Raw genomic sequence first — 18,066 nt, 5'->3', positions numbered from 1 at the left:
GGGGTGCGGGTGCCCGTGCTGGTGAGACAGGGGACCTGGGCACGGACTGCAGGGTAGGGAGATCAGGAGAGATGGGGTAGCTCCAGCAGCAGCAGGACATCACCCCACGCGTGACCTCGTTGCCCTCTACAACTACCTGAAAGGAGGTTGTAGAGAGGTTGGTGTTGGCCTGTTCTCTCAAGTGAATGATGACAGGAGCAGAGGAAATGGTCTGGAGTTGGGACAGGGGAGGTTAGGAAGAATTACTTTCCTGAGAGGGTGGTCAGGCACTGGAACAGCCTGCCCAGGGAGGTGGTGGAGTCACCATCCCTGGAGGTACTTAAGAAACGTGTAGACGTGGCACTTCAGGACATGCTCTAGTACCTGAGATTGTTGGATTTTGTCAGGTCTAGTGCCTGAGATTGTTGGGTTGTGTCTGTCTGTGGGTGGGTGTGAGGTGTGTGTTGGTTTGGTTTGGTTTTGTGTGGGTTTTTTTGGTTTGGATTGGGGGGTTTTTTTGTTTGTTTTTGGGGTGGGTGGTGTGTGTGTGTGTTGGTTTGGGTTGGTTTTGTGGGGGTTTTTTTTTGGTTTGCGTTGGGGGTTTTTTGGGTTTTTGGGGTTTTTTTTTTGTGGTTGGACTCGATGATCTCAAAGGTCCCTTCCAACCACGAATATTCTGTGATTCTATGTCCCCTCCAGGTCCTTCCCAGCCGCGCTGGCCCCTGAGCATCCTGATGAAGCCACGCTTTACTTCGTTTATTTCAGGGCCATTAAAAAATGGATCCGCTGGGGAAGCAGAGTGTGTTTTGGGCACAACTCCAAAGCGTTACAGCATTAAAGCCTGCGGGGTGTGGGTGCGGGACGGCTCTCACGTGCCCACCCCCGTCCCCAGCAGCACTTTGCAGCATCTGGATTCCCTCATGTTAAATAAACTGGGGGTGACGTGGCTCAGCCGGGGTCCTCCCCCTCCAGGACCTGAAGCCCCCGGCGGGTCACAACCTGCGGCAGCTGAAGGTTGAGCTGAGGCTTCTTCCATTGCAAACCAAACAGCAAAACCAACCCAGCACCTTCTTCTGGTGCAAAAGCATCACTCTGTGGATGTAGAAGCACATTTTAGGCTGCTTCAAAATGCCACTTTTATATTTTTCACGTGGTGATTGTTTAGCAGATATTTCCCTTAAGTCCCCCCGGGGCTGAAATCCTGGTGCTAGATGAGATGTCACCATTTCTATTAGGGAAGTCATTGAAACCTGTTCTTTCTCAAATGTTTTAGTTGAAAACACGCTCGTACAGCCAGGTACAACAAAAGCAGGTGCTCAGAGGGTCATCATTACCAAATCATGGTATTTCTCATGGCTGTCTCAAACACTGGGTGTGGGAATATTCCTTTCCAGCTGGATTATTCTATGATTAAGCTGCAGCCAATGAGAAAAGTAGCAGAAATTGCATTTCCATCTCCACAATTCGGCAGATCCGCGTGTGAGGACCTCTGGCCTGGATCAGCACATGGGTGGGAAGTTTTTCCTGGAAACCAAAGCAGTGCAAGACACCAGGTGTGGGGAGCAATTCAGAATATCTGCAGAAGATATAAAGATATAAAGCCAGGAAGGAAAATGAGGTCCCCCGCATCCTCCTGCAGCCTCGGGGCTGTGAAGCCCCACAGCTCCGCTCCTCGGGCCATGGCTCATCGCTTCTGCCCTCTCATGTCTGGTCACGTCACTCTAAATCAAAAGTTGTAACAGCAAAGAAGTGCTGGACAGATTAAAATGCAAGGAAATAATACCAAGAGGGAGGAGGTGTTCCTAGATACCCCATCTCTTTAGAGAGCTCACAGGATTCAAATGGTTGGACAGATCTTGACAGGCTAAAAACGCAATCTGCTGGAAATCATATGCCTCAAATAACGTGCTATTGCTGCTGGTCACCCCTGTATTTTAGGGCTGAATAGATACAGTATTAAATTCATCTTGAGTTCTCATTTGCCACCAGTTACTGCTTGTTTGACAAGGTTTGAGTGAAGTTTGAAAGGCTTTTACTGAAAACAGTTGTAGGAGGAGTGAGACTTGATGGGTTTTCTCCAGGGCTGAACAGCATCTGCCTGCGGCACCTGGACTGGGCACAGGGGGGATGTGTCCCAAAATGCCACCCAGAACAGAAGCCAAGGATTGCACGTCATTAATTGAAATATTGATAAGCATTTAACCACCGAGCCTTCTAACAATTTTGCGAAGCACCAGAGTTTTGTTTACCTGAGGCAAAACACGTTTACAGCCCTGTCCTCCCTCAGCCACAAGTTGTGGTGGCCCTAAGCCTGGGGGGGACACCTTAGCTTGTCCTTCGGTTGGAAGAATGGTGAAAAAATCCAGCTCCATTGGTAACTTCACGCTTGGAGGAACCCTCCCCTACCTGCTGCCTGCTGGTGATCCCCGGGGGCCAGAGGGAGTCACACTCCCCCCGTGGCCAGAGGAACGCTCGTGGGGCACAGACACACAGCCCAGGGCTGAGTAAGGTGCCGTGGGGAGCACACCCCACACAAGGCTCCACAGCCACCTCAAGGGCTCAGTGCTCAGCCCCTTGTGCACAGCCCTGTGCAAGGCCTGGTGATCAGCCCTTGTGTACAGCCCCATGCAAGGCCTCCTGCTCAGCCCTTGTGCACGGCCCCATGCAAGGCCTGGTGCTCAAACACTTGTGCACAGTCCCTGGTGCAAGGCCCAGTGCTCAGCACCTCTGAACACGGCCCTGGTGCTCTGCTCTTGTACATGGCCCTGTGCAAAGCCCAGTGAGCAGCCCTCGTGTACAGCCTCATGCAAGGTCCTGTGCTCAGGCCCTTGTACACGGCGCCGTGCAAGGCCCGGTGCTCAGCACCCTGAACACGGCCCAGTGCTCAGGCCCTTTATGCATGGCCTGGTGCTTAAGCCCTTGTGCAAGGCTCAGTGAGCAGCCCTTGTGTACAGCCCCATGCTGTGTATGGTGCTGTGCAAAGCCTGGTGCTCAGGCCCTTGTGTACAGACCCATGCAGGGCCCTGCACTCAGGCTCTTTTGCACGGCCCCGTGCTCAGGCCCTCGTGGGTACAGCCTCATGCAAGGTCCTGTGCTCAGGCCCTTGTACACGGCGCCGTGCAAGGCCCGGTGCTCAGCACCCTGAACACGGCCCAGTGCTCAGGCCCTTTATGCATGGCCTGGTGCTTAAGCCCTTGTGCAAGGCTCAGTGAGCAGCCCTTGTGTACAGCCCCATGCTGTGTATGGTGCTGTGCAAAGCCTGGTGCTCAGGCCCTTGTGTACAGACCCATGCAGGGCCCTGCACTCAGGCTCTTTTGCATGGCCCCGTGCTCAGGCCCTCGTGGAAGGCTCAGTGAGCAGCCCTTGTGTACAGCCCCATGTGGGGCCCTGTGCTCAGGCCCTTGTGTATGGTGTTGTGCAAGGCCTGGTGCTCAGGCCCTTGCGTACAGCCCCATGCAAGGTCCTGTGCTCAGGCCCTTTTGCACGGCACCGTACTCAGGCCCTTGTGCAAGGCCCTGCACAGGGCCCAGTGCTCAGGACCGTTATGTACAGCCCCATGCAAAGCCTGGTGCTCAGCCCTTGTGCACAGCCCCGTGCAAAACCCATTCCTCAGGCCCTTTATGCACGGCCCAGTGCACAAGCCCTCGTGCAAGGCTCAGTGAGCAGCCCTTGTGTACAGCCCCATGCGGGGCCCCGTGCTCAGGCCCTTGTGCAAGGCCCTGCACAGGCCCCAGTGCTCAGCACCGTTATGTACAGCCCCGTGCAAGACCCGTTCCTCAGGCCCCGATGCGCGGCACCCCCGCGCCACTCCGCTTCCCCCCCCCCCAACTCCCTGCCCCGCGCAGGCGCGCGGAGGGCGGCGCACGTGCGCGGCGCCGCGCGAGGCGGCGGGGGGGGGAGTAGGGGGTGGTTTCCCGGGCAACCGTTAGCCGTTAACGGTCGCGCGGAGCCGCGCGCGCCGTCCTGTGAGGCGGCTGAGGAGAGGGGTCGGTCCTCGCCCCCCGCGGCGCCCTGAGGAAGGAGGTTGGGGGGAGTTTTGGCTTGTCCACAGGGATTTGTTTTATTTTATTTATTTATTTTATTTATTTATTTATTTTTTTTCTGGCTGGTCCCTAGAGTTTGGGAGACGGGAGGACCGTGGGGAGGGGAGGTTGTGCTGTGGTGTAAAGGAAGTTTTGTTTGTAGTAAAACCCCTCGGGGGGCGGGTGGAATGTGTAAGGGGGAGTGGTGGTATTATGGCTCTGAGTGTTCCCCTGGAGACTGGTTAGGTTTTCGCCCCTCAGGATTTATTTCTATTGTTTGGGAGGAGTGAGACTTAACATAGTGTTGGTTTGCAGCAGATTCTTCTGCTGGGCTACCCTTTAGAAAATTAAAAAGACTTGCTGCAGAGTTTGGGCAGCAGTTGTGTGTTTTTATGACTGGAAAACTAGAGTTTTTAATAACTTAGGGAGCAGAAACACCATGGAACAATGCCAGCACCGGGTGCATCTAAAAACCACGGAGTTGAGACACCTGTGGTAGCAGGTGCACGTAGAAGCAGCAGCCTCAAGACACCTGTGGTACCAAGCACACGTAGAAGCAGCAGCCTCAAGACACCTGTGGTACCAAACACACGTAGAAGCAGCAGCCTCAAGACACCTGTGGTACCAAACACACGTAGAAGCAGCAGCCTCAAGACACCTGTGGTACCAAACACACGTAGAAGCAGCAGCCTCAAGACACCTGTGGTACCAAACACACGTAGGAGCAGCAGCCTCAAGACACCTGTGGTACCAAACACACGTAGGAGCAGCAGCCTCAAGACACCTGTGGTACCAAACACACGTAGGAGCAGCAGCCTCAAGACACCTGTGGTACCAAACACACGTAGGAGCAGCAGCCTCAAGACACCTGTGGTACCAAACACACGTAGGAGCAGCAGCCTCAAGACACCTGTGGTACCAAACACACGTAGGAGCAGCAGCCTCAAGGCACCTGTGGTACTAAATACACGTAGAAGCAGCAGACTGAAGGCATTTGTGGTACCAAACACACGTAGAAGCAGCAGACGCAAGGTGCTGGCAGCCACTGAAGTGTTGTATCCTCCAGATTTTGTGTGCATTCAGGCTTTGCCTGTCTTTGCTCAGATGGCAGAAAAGGTCTTGGCCAGAAACAGAACGATTTACAGAAGCAGTGAACCTCCAAGAGATCAAGTGTTCTGGGAGAACTACCATAGGAGGCAAAAGCAAATCACCCAGGGACACTTCAGCCCCAATTGGGAGCCTTATCAGGAGCTTAGAGAGGTTCTTTACAAAGACCTGAAGAAACTCACCCTCTATGCCCTGGGGCGGCTTGCACAGGTAGGCCTGACTTTCCTGGTTCTCCTTTAAATAGAAAAGCAGGGAGGTTTTTCTTCTAAGTAAATTGGAAGCCCCTGTTTCTGGGGAAAAGAATTGTTATTTTTGTTTAAGTAAATGTTTGAAAAAATATTCCATGACTTTCTGTGAATAATCACAATCTGATATGGTAATTTATGATGGTACAGAGTATTTGTAAATAAAGCGGGACTGTTTTGATGTATATATTGTGATTTGGGATCTGGCTTTTGGACTGGTCTTTAAAGTTCTTAATGAGAGCAATTAAAATGGAGCAGAGACAATAGCAGGATAATGAATGAAAATGAATACATGAGATAATGAGAATGTACTTAAGGGAAAATATTGAGGGAAAAGTAACAAGCTCTGAAAGTGGATTGAGATGAACCATACTGAGGGCATGGGGGTAAAGGATGGGTTCAAAAGCAGGAGTGGTAAATGGTGGCAGTTGAGGGGTGGGTAAAAAGCTCAAAAGTTGGTAACAAGAATGGTATAAAAAGTGTTTGTAGTACAACCTACGTAGGTAGGGATGGCTTTGGAGGTAGTGGATTAATTATTTTTTATTTCACTTTGCATCTGTATTTGGGTTTCAGGAAGGTGTAAGAGGATTAGCCAGCTGTGTCTGTGATGTTTTGATTGCTTGTGTGGTTGTTACCTCCTGGTCTCCTTCCTGCTGCATACGCACCAGCATCGGGGGTCTTGTAGTGTCTCAAGTCACTTTTAAGTCAAGCTTGAATCATTAAACCACAGGGACAAGAACTCAGTCACTGGTGCTTGAGATAAGCTTGCAGTCTTCTGCCATTTGTTTTCTTTTCCTCAATGCTGTTGGCTCACACAAGGAGATCTGAAGCTCTCTGAGTTTTCTGTGCTGTTTTTTGTGCAGAGAGCAGTTTTCTTTGTGGAAACAGAGTGAAGTCTCTCCAGCCTACTGTTGTATGTGACTTTGAGCCTACACTTTGCTATGTGCTTTCTAATGGAGTGCCCAAGGGATAGTCTCTGACAGCTGTGGCAGAAGCAGCGTAGTTATTATTCAGGGTAGGCAGAAAAGATTCTGTCCACCCACTACTTAATTTTCTGCTCTTGATTGTGTGTGTTGCATTCAGAGCTTAAAGTTTTAGGTCAAGTGTGTTAGGCTTTAAATGGACAATGGGTGGCATTCGCTTTATTTTTACATTCTACCTAAAGCAGCATCTTGCTGGCTGTTTTCTTTCAGAATCTTTTTTCCATAAATTAGTGAACATCCAGCAAGTGTTGCTAGTGTTCTTGTTTTAACCCTTAACTTCTAAAACATCTTTCCTTCTGAATATTAGAAGTTGCTTTAAAGATTTTTCAATTGCAGATAAACTCTTTAAAATTCTGATAATGCTGAATTCTTAGTTAATTTGTGGTAGGTTGTTGTTGTTTTGGTATTGACAATTAATGTCACGATTTGATCCTTAAGGGTACTCTGAAACCCAGTTGGTACTCAGCTACTTAACTTGACCAAATTAGTATGGTAAAACTATACAATTTGTACAGAAAATAAACTATATGTAGGTCACTAAATGTGTGGTTGTGGCTTATGCTTTAGATTTATGAAGGTATCAGAGGGGATATAGTCATACCCATTGTTCCTTTTTGTGCAGAGCACAGTTAAAAGCACTAGATAGTCTTGAAAATCTCTGACTAGTCTTTCCCCCCCAGCCCTTTTCCAACAAGGTAATCGTTACTAAGTTGAAAAACTACATAAAAATTTCCTGGCAGTGAATCTGACCCCCTGCTTCCCTCCATCCACAATTGGGAAAGACCCAGGAATTCATGATGCTCATGCACCAACTCTCACTATTTAAGCTGCCAGTGTGCTCTGCAAAAATCTATTTATGGTTTTTTTCAGAGATACTAAAACGGAAATGTATTTCCATTACCTAATTTAAAGAATACTTTGTATTACCTGTATTTTTGCTTTATATGAGTTATTTATCCCCATTTCCACCCAGACCTAGCAGTCCTCATAATATTGGATAACTGAGAAGATGATAGATACTGTGTATGTCTAATTACAGGTGTTGTGAGAGCGTAACATTCCTGGTAGGAAAAATCATGATCTCTGATTAATGCATTTGCACTCATCTCTACCTTCTGAGTTACCATTTTTTCAGCCACAAGTACATCTGATGATTTGCAATGATGAATGGCAGTAAAATTTGTAAACAACAAGATGATAAAAGCCCTGTGAATTCAACAGGACTGGAGTCTGCTAATATCTGTTGGCAAACGCTACTTGTATGTGCATGGGTGCTTTTTATATATTTATTAAGTAGATTTGGTATCTGAAAATGTAGAGCTGATGTTTGACTATTCTAACTGGTGCATTGGAAACTCCACTGTTCTGTAGTCACACAGAGAATGTGGCGTCTGGCTAACAGTGAAAACACTAAGTGAAGCTGGATCAATGCAGTGGAAGGATTGCATTCCACTGCAACCCATGGGAGCAAAATAAACCCCTTCCAAACTACTAGCAATACTGGTGAGGGAAGCTTAGGAAGTGTGGCATTTGTGTTTAAAAAAAAAAAACCACCTGCCAACCAAACAATTCCCTCCCACCCCAAACCCTACAAAAAAAACAAAACACAAAACTCCACAACAAGGAGGCTTATTTTACCCATTCTGTATGGTGTTAACCAAATATAATTGAGTGGCCAGCTTTCACAATGAGGTGGATTTTGCAACCCTTATGGCTTTAGATTGCCAGTTATCCCAACTTTTATCCCCAGTAGTGTCTCAGTGTTCTCAGATGTGCTTTATATGTGGTTGCTTTCTATATGTGCTGTCTGCTCCCTGCCACTGTCTTTACATAGAATGGTTAGAGTTGAACAGGACATTAAGGATCATCTGGTTCCAACCCCCCTGCCCTGGGCAGGGACACCTCCCACTAGACCAGGTTGTTCAAAGCCCCATTGGGAAGTTCAGAAGAATCCTGATACGTTGAATGGGCCATGTATTTTAACCAGGGCGGCTACACCAATCTTCTTTCCAATGGATTTCAAGCTCTTGCCTTTTCAAAATATGTTGGGGGAGCAGGGGAGGAGTCTGCCTGTGGGGCTGCCTGATTCTGCATTGTGTTAATATGAGTCCATACCCATAATGTGAGTTGGAACTCTTTGAGCTTCCATTACAAATAATTGGAAGCTACTTCATTTGGTTTGAGGTTTTTTCCCCCTTCTCTCACAGGTCAGGTGCGTGTTGCAGACAGCACTGATTCATTGAAAGTCAAAGAATGTAGCTATCCAGACAGTATTTTTGATTTCCTAAGTGTTCAGAGCAATGTGTTAAAGGTCTCTTTCTTATTGCTTAATGTAACGGTGCATAGTGATGTTAGTCACCTTTTATCATGTTTATATAGCTTCTTTCCCTTAATTGCTATGACAAATTCATTTGCAAAACCTTGGAGGTGGCTTGTTGACTTTTTACATGAAAGAAAGGTGGCCTTTCTGACCAAGCCCTAAAAACAATTCAGGTCTACAAAATCTTGAGTAGTATTAGTGTCAAAGCCTGCTCCGTACTCTTCAAATTCCGATCAGTAATTCTGTGCTTGAGGTCACTAGATAAGATTGACAACAGCATCAGCAATGAAAGGTTTTAAGCTCAAAACTGGAGAAGAATAGGGAGCAATTTCTTTCAAGAGAAATTACACTGATATTATTTGTTATTGCTGCAGTTAAAGATATGTCAGGGTTTCCAATTTAAAACCTTGTTTTCCAGAAAGCTAAAAACATGTATTTCAAGGCAGAACTTACAATGCAAAGAACCACTTTGCTGCCAACTCTCAGATGTGAAGGTCAGTCATAATTCCTTATTGCTCTGGGAAGAGCAGGAAAATGTTAGTGGTGGGTTGTCTTCCCAGTATCTCCAAAATGGAGAAACTGGTCAGGCCATACTATACTGGTGTGTGACGTTCCTAAAGCTTTCCCAATTTAGCAATCAATATTGATCAACCCCATTCTCATAGCTGCATCTAAGAAGTGCTATGCCTGAGTAATTTTTTGAAAAAGAAAAATAAAACAAACAAAAAACCTGAGTAATTTTTTGAAAAAGAAAAATAAACAAAAACCCCCAACAAAACAAATCCCCCTTTATTATAGATTTAGAAGAAGCTTCAGAAGTACTTTGAAACTTCCTATTTGAAGAATGTGAAATTTCAACAAAATGCTAGTAAGAAAGAGGATAGCATAAACCAGAGTTGGAAAACTGCCCTTTATCAGTTGACTCTGGTTTATCACCTTGCTATTGACAAAACATTTATTAAGTATTATAGATTAAGATGTTAAGTACAGATAATGTAAAGCACAAAAAGCAGGTGTGAGCCCAGTGACACTGTGATTACAGTTTCAAAGTTCATTGTGTCGTACTGTAAGAAGGATTCTACTGCTTGTTATGGAAACGAAAGGGTGCATCATTTTATCCTCTGAGAGACTTGGCTCCGTGTACATTAAGGAATGTCTGAAAGACTTTGTCATCAGCATGTGATGCTTCCATTTGAAAGCCTACCCTGCAGTGGGTGTACAGGTATGCCTGACTTGGGTTTCCATGGAGACTTCTTGTACCTAATTAACATAGGTGGATTTCGCAGATAGTTTTTCTGGGGCTAACCTTCTCTAGTTTCTTTTCCTTGTTTTTAATAAGTAAAAGGGTGTGGCTTGTTGTGTTTTTTTTTTTCTTCTTTGGTGTTAACCAGATACAATTTGTGAGATGGTTTTGATTGAAGCTTTTTTCTCTTCTTTCTGGAGCGAACATACAGGGAAGTAGCAGTTCTGGCTGTGTGTGGGGCAGAACTATGGGTGTTAACCCAAAGACTTTCCTACAAGCTTCGTAACCTCTGTCAATAACTCAGCTGTGCAAGCTCTCAGAATGGCAGTCATTAGGCAGGACAGAATTCATGCATGTTATCCATCCGAGGTGACATCTTTGCTTCACTTATCATGATGAAAGCTGATGTACATTTCCAGCTTTCTCCAGGGTCACTGCTAGCAATGAGCAGGTGATACTCTAGTTGTACATGTCTTGTGGATAATGTAAATTTCCAGTAAATAGAATGAGGTGCTCAGGTGTTTTTTAATGGTCTTTTCTTCTATGATCTTTAACTATGTTAGCAAGCATAACACTACACTACTTTTCCTTTTTAAAAATAGTAACAGATGCATTTCTTGTTGCAATAGACAAACTTGGAGAATGTTTGGAAATGAACAGCCTAATGGTGTCTTTCTGTCTCATATATGACTTTCTTCTTACCTGTCTGAGGAGGCATTGACCCACCAGACATTTGCAATGTAATGATAATGTACCATTATATTGCTGCTTTTATGTACACGTTATTAAATGTTAGTAAGCCTGAATGCATAAGATTTCAGGGCATATTAGAAAGTGGTGAATAAGCAGACTGTGCATAATTTGGCTATCGAATAACAGAGAAGGGTATAACTTTAGGTGACTGAATTAGTGGTCTGAAGCAGTTTGGGTATGTGAGAGTGATACTAAAAGGAGAGGTGGAATGAAAGGTAAGCAGAAGCTGTGAGGTGATAGACAATGGTGTTCTCAATGACAGAACCAGAACAGAGCAAATGTTGTAAGAAGGAAAGTTCAATTTTAGACATATTTTATCAAATTTGCATATATGCCTAAATTGCAATAGCAGATAGTTTTCTGCCTTTTTCAACATGTCACATCATATTAGGCTATTAGACTGTACACTGGCTGCTGTTGGTTTTATTAATTAAGCTCATCCTCCTCTGTTAGCCTGAGCCATAAATACGTTTTCTTTAACTTGGATTTAATTCTTAAGAACCCATACTAAAAAGTTGGAAGATGTCAGTTACACCGTTTTTGAGGAAATTAAATTCTTATTTGTTCATGTCCATGGACAAAATGGGGAAATATTGCATCATATTGCAGTAGTTCTAATAAGTGTCTAATGACACTGCCAACCAAGGGTTTGAGAATATTTAGCAGACTTAATGAAGCTGTTGTTGATGCAGAATTTCTGAATTATTTTTTTTTTATCTTGACTTTGATATCTTGACAATGTAGTCACATATCTGTTAGAAATTCTTGGCTATTTTAGAAGAGAAGCAGTCCTTCAGAGGTGAAGTAGTTGGTTTTATTACTGTTAACCGTAACACTTAAGCACTTGTGTGCTGAGAGTTTTGTTGAAATGGTTTTCTTCATGGCCTTATGAGACTGACAGTCATTACCTTTCTTGTACCTTTGGAGAATGTGACATAGAAAAATGAATTATCTTAGCTAATTGCATATGGAAAGTATAAACCCGGTGTTATAGTGAAGAACATTCTGATGCTGAGCTTTTGTTTTTTCCTGCAACTGTTCTTGCTTTGTCTTTTAGAGTGTGAAACAAAAACGGGGATACAGATTAGACTAGAGATAGGGCATAAGCTTATGGAACTATGTTTTTAAGATTGGACTTCTTTTATTTGGTTGAGTGATAGTTTTACTTTCTAACATGAATATTAAACGTTAGGTTGTACTCCTGACCTGATCCTAACTACATGAAAACGTTATGTTCTATAGAAATAAAGGCTTTATCATCACTAAATTAGTTTGACATGTCTCTGGAACAGCAGCTAACTGGTAAGGTCCACACAATCTCCATGCTATTAAGTTCAAAACAGTCTAATCAATTTCAAAAGTTCAATTTCTGTTCCTAAAGGCTGCTTCCATAATGAATTAAGGGAAGCATATCAAATGTAATAATGCATTGTTATTAAGGTTTTCGTAAACTTGCCAAATGTCAGGCTGCTGGTACAGTCATGGTGCATTACACTGCTGTGATTACAGCTCCAGTTGTCATTATAGCGAATTGCATTGCTCACCTAGGTTTGGGAATTGATCTGCGATATCATGCCTGGGGGCAGGAGAGAAGTGCATTACAAAGGTTACATTTTATAGTAAATATTCAAAACATAAGATTTTTAACAGGTTTAATGTCTGCTTCTCTTAAATGGTGCATTCAAATACTGTCTGGGTCACATAATGAAAGAAGTAGACTATTCCTTGTATTTGAAGAACCAGGTGCTCCCCTGGTGGGGAGCAGTGTGGTGGTTAAAAATTACTTTTGATAACTGAAAACGTTTTGTTAAATGGCTACTTTTGGGAGAGAATAGGAAAAAGCATGTTGATATTTGACTAGAATTGCTAGTTAATAAGGAAATGGTTGTTACTGGTTAGGAGTACGATCAGTTTAGAACTTGCACTGGACATGAGTGCTTTTGCAATTCATGGATGAGTTTCTGGTTCCTATTCCTTTGTGTCACTCTGGTGGCACAAAGGAACATTAATGCTGATCTTACCAGTCAGTGGTGGATTTCTCTACTGTCATGTTCAGTGGATTTATGTCAGAAATGAATGTATGCGTACCAGAAATGTAAGAACATGTTTCAGGTGGGAAAGCTGAGCTCTTTTGTGTACATGGAACTTAAGAACCTCTCTGTGAATGCACTTGCTAGTAGAAAGTGGTAGGTGTTTAATTAGGGGCAGGCAAACACGATCAATGTGGAGATTTTTATATTCAGGAGGGGAAAAAAATTAATCAGAACTGATGTAGAAATGCAGGACTAGATTTGTAGATAGGTTGGGTTGTGCTTGTTTCTAGGAAGGATAATATATTTATAGATCAGCTTCGCTTCGATGCCAAAAGCACTTTGCAGACTGAATGTAGAGGTCCTATCAGCCATCCCTGATTTACTGTGGTCAACAGAGCAGGGCAATACTCCCTGAAAGTCAGGATGGAAAGCAATGAGGAATAATGTATCCAGTTGAAAAAGGAGAGGTGAACTTAAGTGAGCAGACAGCAGTTTGAGCAAGCTGAAGTTTAGCCAGGACACCTTGCTAATAACAGTTTCAGGGTAAGTTGATCTGAATGCAAGAATTTTAAAAACAGTTCTTAAATTGGAATATTTCCCTGTACAGGCAAAGTGAATGAAGGCATTCAGCAGTAAGGAGGGAAAGCATAATAATTAAAGCTTGACTTTGGCTTGCAGAGGAAAAACCATTTGTGTAAAATCAGATTGGTGGTGTTTTGATTTCCTTGAGACTGCAGAATGATGTCTCTTAAATTGCAAGTAGTGGAAGGCAGCATTTTCCATGTCTAGAGTACCTTCTCATTATTCATGAAATGCCCATAGAAAAAGTGTTGAATGCACAACAGCAATGGGGGGGGACTGTACGCAGGGAGAGAGGGACATAATGGAATGTCACTACATTCCTTGTAGTATAATGTGACCTTTCCATTAAATTAACATTATGTTATTTGCACAGAAGGAGAGCTAAGATAGAGAGTATTTTTAGGGGACAATAGTCAAGTTAATTAGGCAGCTATATAACTGTCAGTCTTTACATTAAGAGCACTAAAGCAGAGTGTGGGGAATGGAGGTAGTAGCTATAATGTTCCTTTGGATTCTGTTCATTTGGAGAAAGGAGTTACTTTGTGTTATTTGTGAAAACGAGGCTGTGACATTGAGGTATAGTAGACTGGAACCTTTTTTTTCCCTGTGTATTAAGAGGAAGGTTTTAACTTAATTCCTCAATGACTTAGTGCTAAAAGGTTTATGTGTCCTCTCTGCTAATCTAAGCAGGTACAAGAGACAGATTCCACAGTCCTTATTGATGTGGGTGGAATACTTATATTTCATATGCCTGTCTGTCAACCTCAGTGGAGTAATCATGGAGTAAGGCACAGGTCTTCAAGTGAAACACTGCCAGATTTCAGTCTGCAAGCTTACTTTGTATACACCTAAACAATTTCATTTAAGGATCAAAAGATGCTTCATGAAGCTGTTGTGACGTATCTGAATTTGTAGTTGCTCTGCATCTATTACAAATCTTCCCTGTTTAAGAATGACTTTGACTTTTTAGTAAGTTTCATTACTCATAAAAGATAAATTCTAGCTGTATTACATTGGGCTCCAGATAACAATCCATATGCTGAAATAACGAGACTGCAAAGCTGTTAGGGTTATTTGTAATATTTTCTCTGCTGCAATTAAAGTTAGGCTGCAGTAAATTACAGAACCCACTGAAGCCTGTGGCCAATCCCAGTTGCTGTGAGTGCACTCTACTGTGTCTTTGGCCTTGAGCTAATGCCTGTGGCACTTCTGGGAGGGTGAAATCATGTCATTCCTCATCTGTTAGAGCAGTCCTTGGACTGCAGTGCTTCAATCTGAAATATATTTATTTCACTAGTTTGGGCTTCAGTGCTTCATTTCTCTCCTGCAGGTACAGCCATTGGTTACTGGTGATCAGATAGCCTTGTTTGTCTTCCACACTGAGGATCCTGATCTGGCCAGGATTCCTAGGTGGCATCATTTGGTCCCACTGTGTATCAATGTTTCCTTCCTTCTCAGTGCTTCAGGAACCCTGTGTTTTTGAACTCTCCTCTCTCTCAGTTGATTCCTTCCTCTCCCTCTCAAAGCTGTTCTTTAACTGCTTGTACCCCTTGGATCTGTTAGCTCCCCATTCAGATAGAAGAAGACTTACAACAAATGATCCTCATAGTTAACTGTTTGCCCTGCTGTTTGAGGAGCTGTTTAAGAATATATAAAATTAGCTCATAACTATGGCCTAAAAATAAAGGACAAACACTATCTTTTTCACTGGTGAAGTCATGGCAGAAAGTCAAACCTGTCACGTCTGACAGTTTTAGAATAAGACACATATGGTTGAATTCTCTCATGACTAGACTGATACCTTGTGTATTTGTGGTACTGTCTGACCCCAGCTGCCAGGTGCTACTGGTCATCTTGATCTGTGGTCTACTAACTGGCTGTGTTGCATATGGCAGAGAGGCTGTAACAGAGGATTGCATTAAAAAATATTATTGTATGGAGCCAACATGCAAAACATTCCCCACTAAAAATCACACGTGAGATCCCAGCAGAAATGTTCCTCTCCTCTCACCTAACCTCCTGCCAGACACATACACGCCTGAATACGGGGGAATAGGAAATAGTAAAGGTCTGGAAGTCTGGTCATCTGTAACTCTTAGGACTAGTACATTCTTGCAGGTGTAATAATATTGATAAGTTTGTTGGCCGGTGAGGAATGGTGTGACTGCCATTGGTTCACAGTGGTCAAGTGCGACAACCTTAAGCCACAACATAGTGGTGTGCTCAGAATGGACTGAAATGGATTGTGACTCATCTGCAGTGTCATGACAGCATAGTATTAGGACTGAATTTAAAGAGAGTTTATATTCCCCTTGCTAAATGTTTTCTAAAGCTGGTATTTACTGCTCTAATTAGCGTTGATCAGTTATGTCAGAGGCAGAAGTATTTATGACTTTCATACAGTGCATTTATTACATTGACAAAATAATTGAAAATCTATAGCAATTATTTTGTAATTAAAACCCAGACATATTCCAGTCTAATTCCATTGCGATGGTTTTAAAAACTTTAAACGGATCTCCCTCTAGTTCTAAACCTGTTTTCCAAAGTGGGCAGATTGTTCAAATAAAGTATCTGTTCAGTTGTACAAAGAAAACCTTTTCTCTAAGGAGGTTTCTCAAATACATAGGATCAACACAGTATTAGCTTAGTGCAGATGGTTTAAATATTGTCCTTTATGCTGCTTTACCTTGTTGATACTTCATATCTTAGGGTTATGTATCTATGCATTCAAGAAACTGAGAACCTTTGTACTATAACAGAAATACATTTAACTTTTCTGTTAACACCTGCAGAAGGCGATATGTAATCTACAGATATATACCACACACTACTTCAGTTTATTATTTTTTTTATTAGGTTACCCTGAAATGTTAGAAATTAATTCCTGGAGTCAGTGTCAGCTAAACTGACAGTGGATCAAAGCTGTGAGACAAATTGCTCATTACAGTTCAGGGAGTTGAATCCTCTGTGCAGACAGCTGTACTGTCGCTGGAGGGTTCTCGGGCACTTCACCCGCAAGCTCTGCCTCGACAAATGCTGCCATTGTTGGTGAATCTTATAGGTGGATTTCTGTAAAATAAGCTCATTTTAAACACCCATCAGAGGCATTGCTGTGTCTTGGAATTGTTATTTGTTTGGTTGGGTTTGTTTCTTGTCACCCTGTTTAGAGCTTGTGTCACTATGCAACAGCCTGAACTATAAACAATGATGTTAATCCATGAAAAATGAGAAATTAAATCTTGGCAGGATCCTAGTGATCCCTATCCAGGTTCATCAGATGAAAGCTTTATTTTTTACTTTTTTCTCGGTCTTTTTCTAAAAGCTCAGCAGTATGGAATCCATTCAACTTTGCTGTCTGGCAGTCAGAAATTACTCTTGCTGATGGTGAACTCACTTCATCTTTTGGTGAAAGCAGATAAAATCAAATTTTTTAAAAAAACCCCAAACCAACAAACCTTTTCCAAATAGTCACTTTGCCATTTCCATTAGCTCATCAGAAATGTTTGAATCCTTCCCTTTTAAGAAAGCTGCTTTGGTAAAATATTGTGCATGTAAATTTTTTTTCCCTTCAGCTAGTCCACTTTCAACTGTACTCCTGAATTAATATTAGTTTATATTATCTATGTGAGATCTGAATTGGTGCACGGCAATAATTGGTAAGTCACAGCAAGTTAGCTATGTCAGATTGAGGCTTTGGGGTAAGGCTTTCCAGCACCTTTTGGTTGTAACAGCAAGTTCTATCAATGTAAGTCTTTGTGCTTTTTTGCTCTGAGGTCAGCTGGAAGACAATATTGCTTGAAAACAGTGATTTAATGGCAGTATGACATCCAGCCTTAAAACTAATGGAATACAAAATAAGATATCAAAACAAAGACAATGCTTAAGGAGAATGGGCCACAGATGTAATGCAGTCTGTGTGTGCAGCTGGCACAGCTATCACAAAATGCTTCTCAAAATAGCCGTCCTTCGGAAAGTCAAGTTCTGGCGGTTTAGCTGTGGTTTATTCCCTTATTTATGTGTCAGATGTTAGCAGTTTGGACTGAATTTTTCTTATAAGAAGTGTAGAGTTGTTCCTAAATACTAACACTTTTTTTTTAAGTCACAGATAAAATGATATAGGAATTTATTTGCAGATAACTTAGTCAAAGCTATGCCAGAACACTTGTGAACCTGATCTGATGATCCAGCCTATGCTAGGTACGAAAAAGGGGGGGGTATGTGTGCGTGCTTAAGTTTTAGTACAAATTACAAATCGATAATAAAGACAAGGCATTATTAGTTCAGTATGTTACATCTAAAACTCGCACAGAGCTGTTTGCTAGGATCTTAGTATAGATTGAAAGGGTGTTTTAAGGATTAAAGGCTGCTCTGTGATCTTGCATAAAACATAGCTACTAAGATCCTTTTTTTGACATGTTCATCTGTCTCATGTTTATCATGGATGGAGTTGGTGCCAGCCAGTCTGTGGATACATATTCATTCTGCTGTTGCAGTATGGACCATATTTATCCCTGTCAAAATATGGATTGAGTTAGGATCTTTATTCCAGCAGAGAATTTGACCCTTTGACAAAAACATGCTTGAGTGAAATTAAACAGTGGTTCAGAATTTGTTTGGGTTTTTTTGTTTGTAAACTTTGTGTTTTCAGTTTACCCAGGGAGAATGTGCATTTCTATATCAACCATTGTATACTCTTTATTTATTCTCTGTAAAGTGTTACTGGAAAAATATTTTAAGAAATATTTAAACATTTTAATAATCATGGTCTTCAACTTGCATCAAAAAATGCATGTTTG

At 42.8% G+C, this 18,066-nt stretch overlaps 1 protein-coding gene across 2 annotated transcripts in view; it reads left to right on the top strand.

The window, feature by feature from the left end:
- The first annotated feature begins 3,934 nt into the window (after positions 1 to 3,934).
- Positions 3,935 to 18,066, top strand: part of CCDC60 (coiled-coil domain containing 60) — a 54,814-nt gene continuing 40,682 nt past the window's right edge. Inside the window, exons 1-2 of one of the 2 annotated variants that reach the window (XM_014961564.1) lie at positions 3,935 to 4,002; positions 4,427 to 5,318. In XM_014961564.1, the coding sequence (XP_014817050.1) occupies positions 4,449 to 5,318 (870 nt within the window). In that variant the 5' untranslated portion in view covers positions 3,935 to 4,002; positions 4,427 to 4,448. Of the gene's footprint in view, positions 4,003 to 4,380; positions 5,319 to 18,066 lie in introns of those variants that run through there. The other variant, XM_014961574.1, reaches the window with a different exon arrangement.

This window comes from Calidris pugnax, unplaced genomic scaffold (assembly GCF_001431845.1).
Source record: "Calidris pugnax isolate Ruff unplaced genomic scaffold, ASM143184v1 scaffold32, whole genome shotgun sequence".
Taxonomy (NCBI): domain Eukaryota; kingdom Metazoa; phylum Chordata; class Aves; order Charadriiformes; family Scolopacidae; genus Calidris; species Calidris pugnax.
This window is presented reverse-complemented; position numbering and strand designations above follow the sequence as displayed.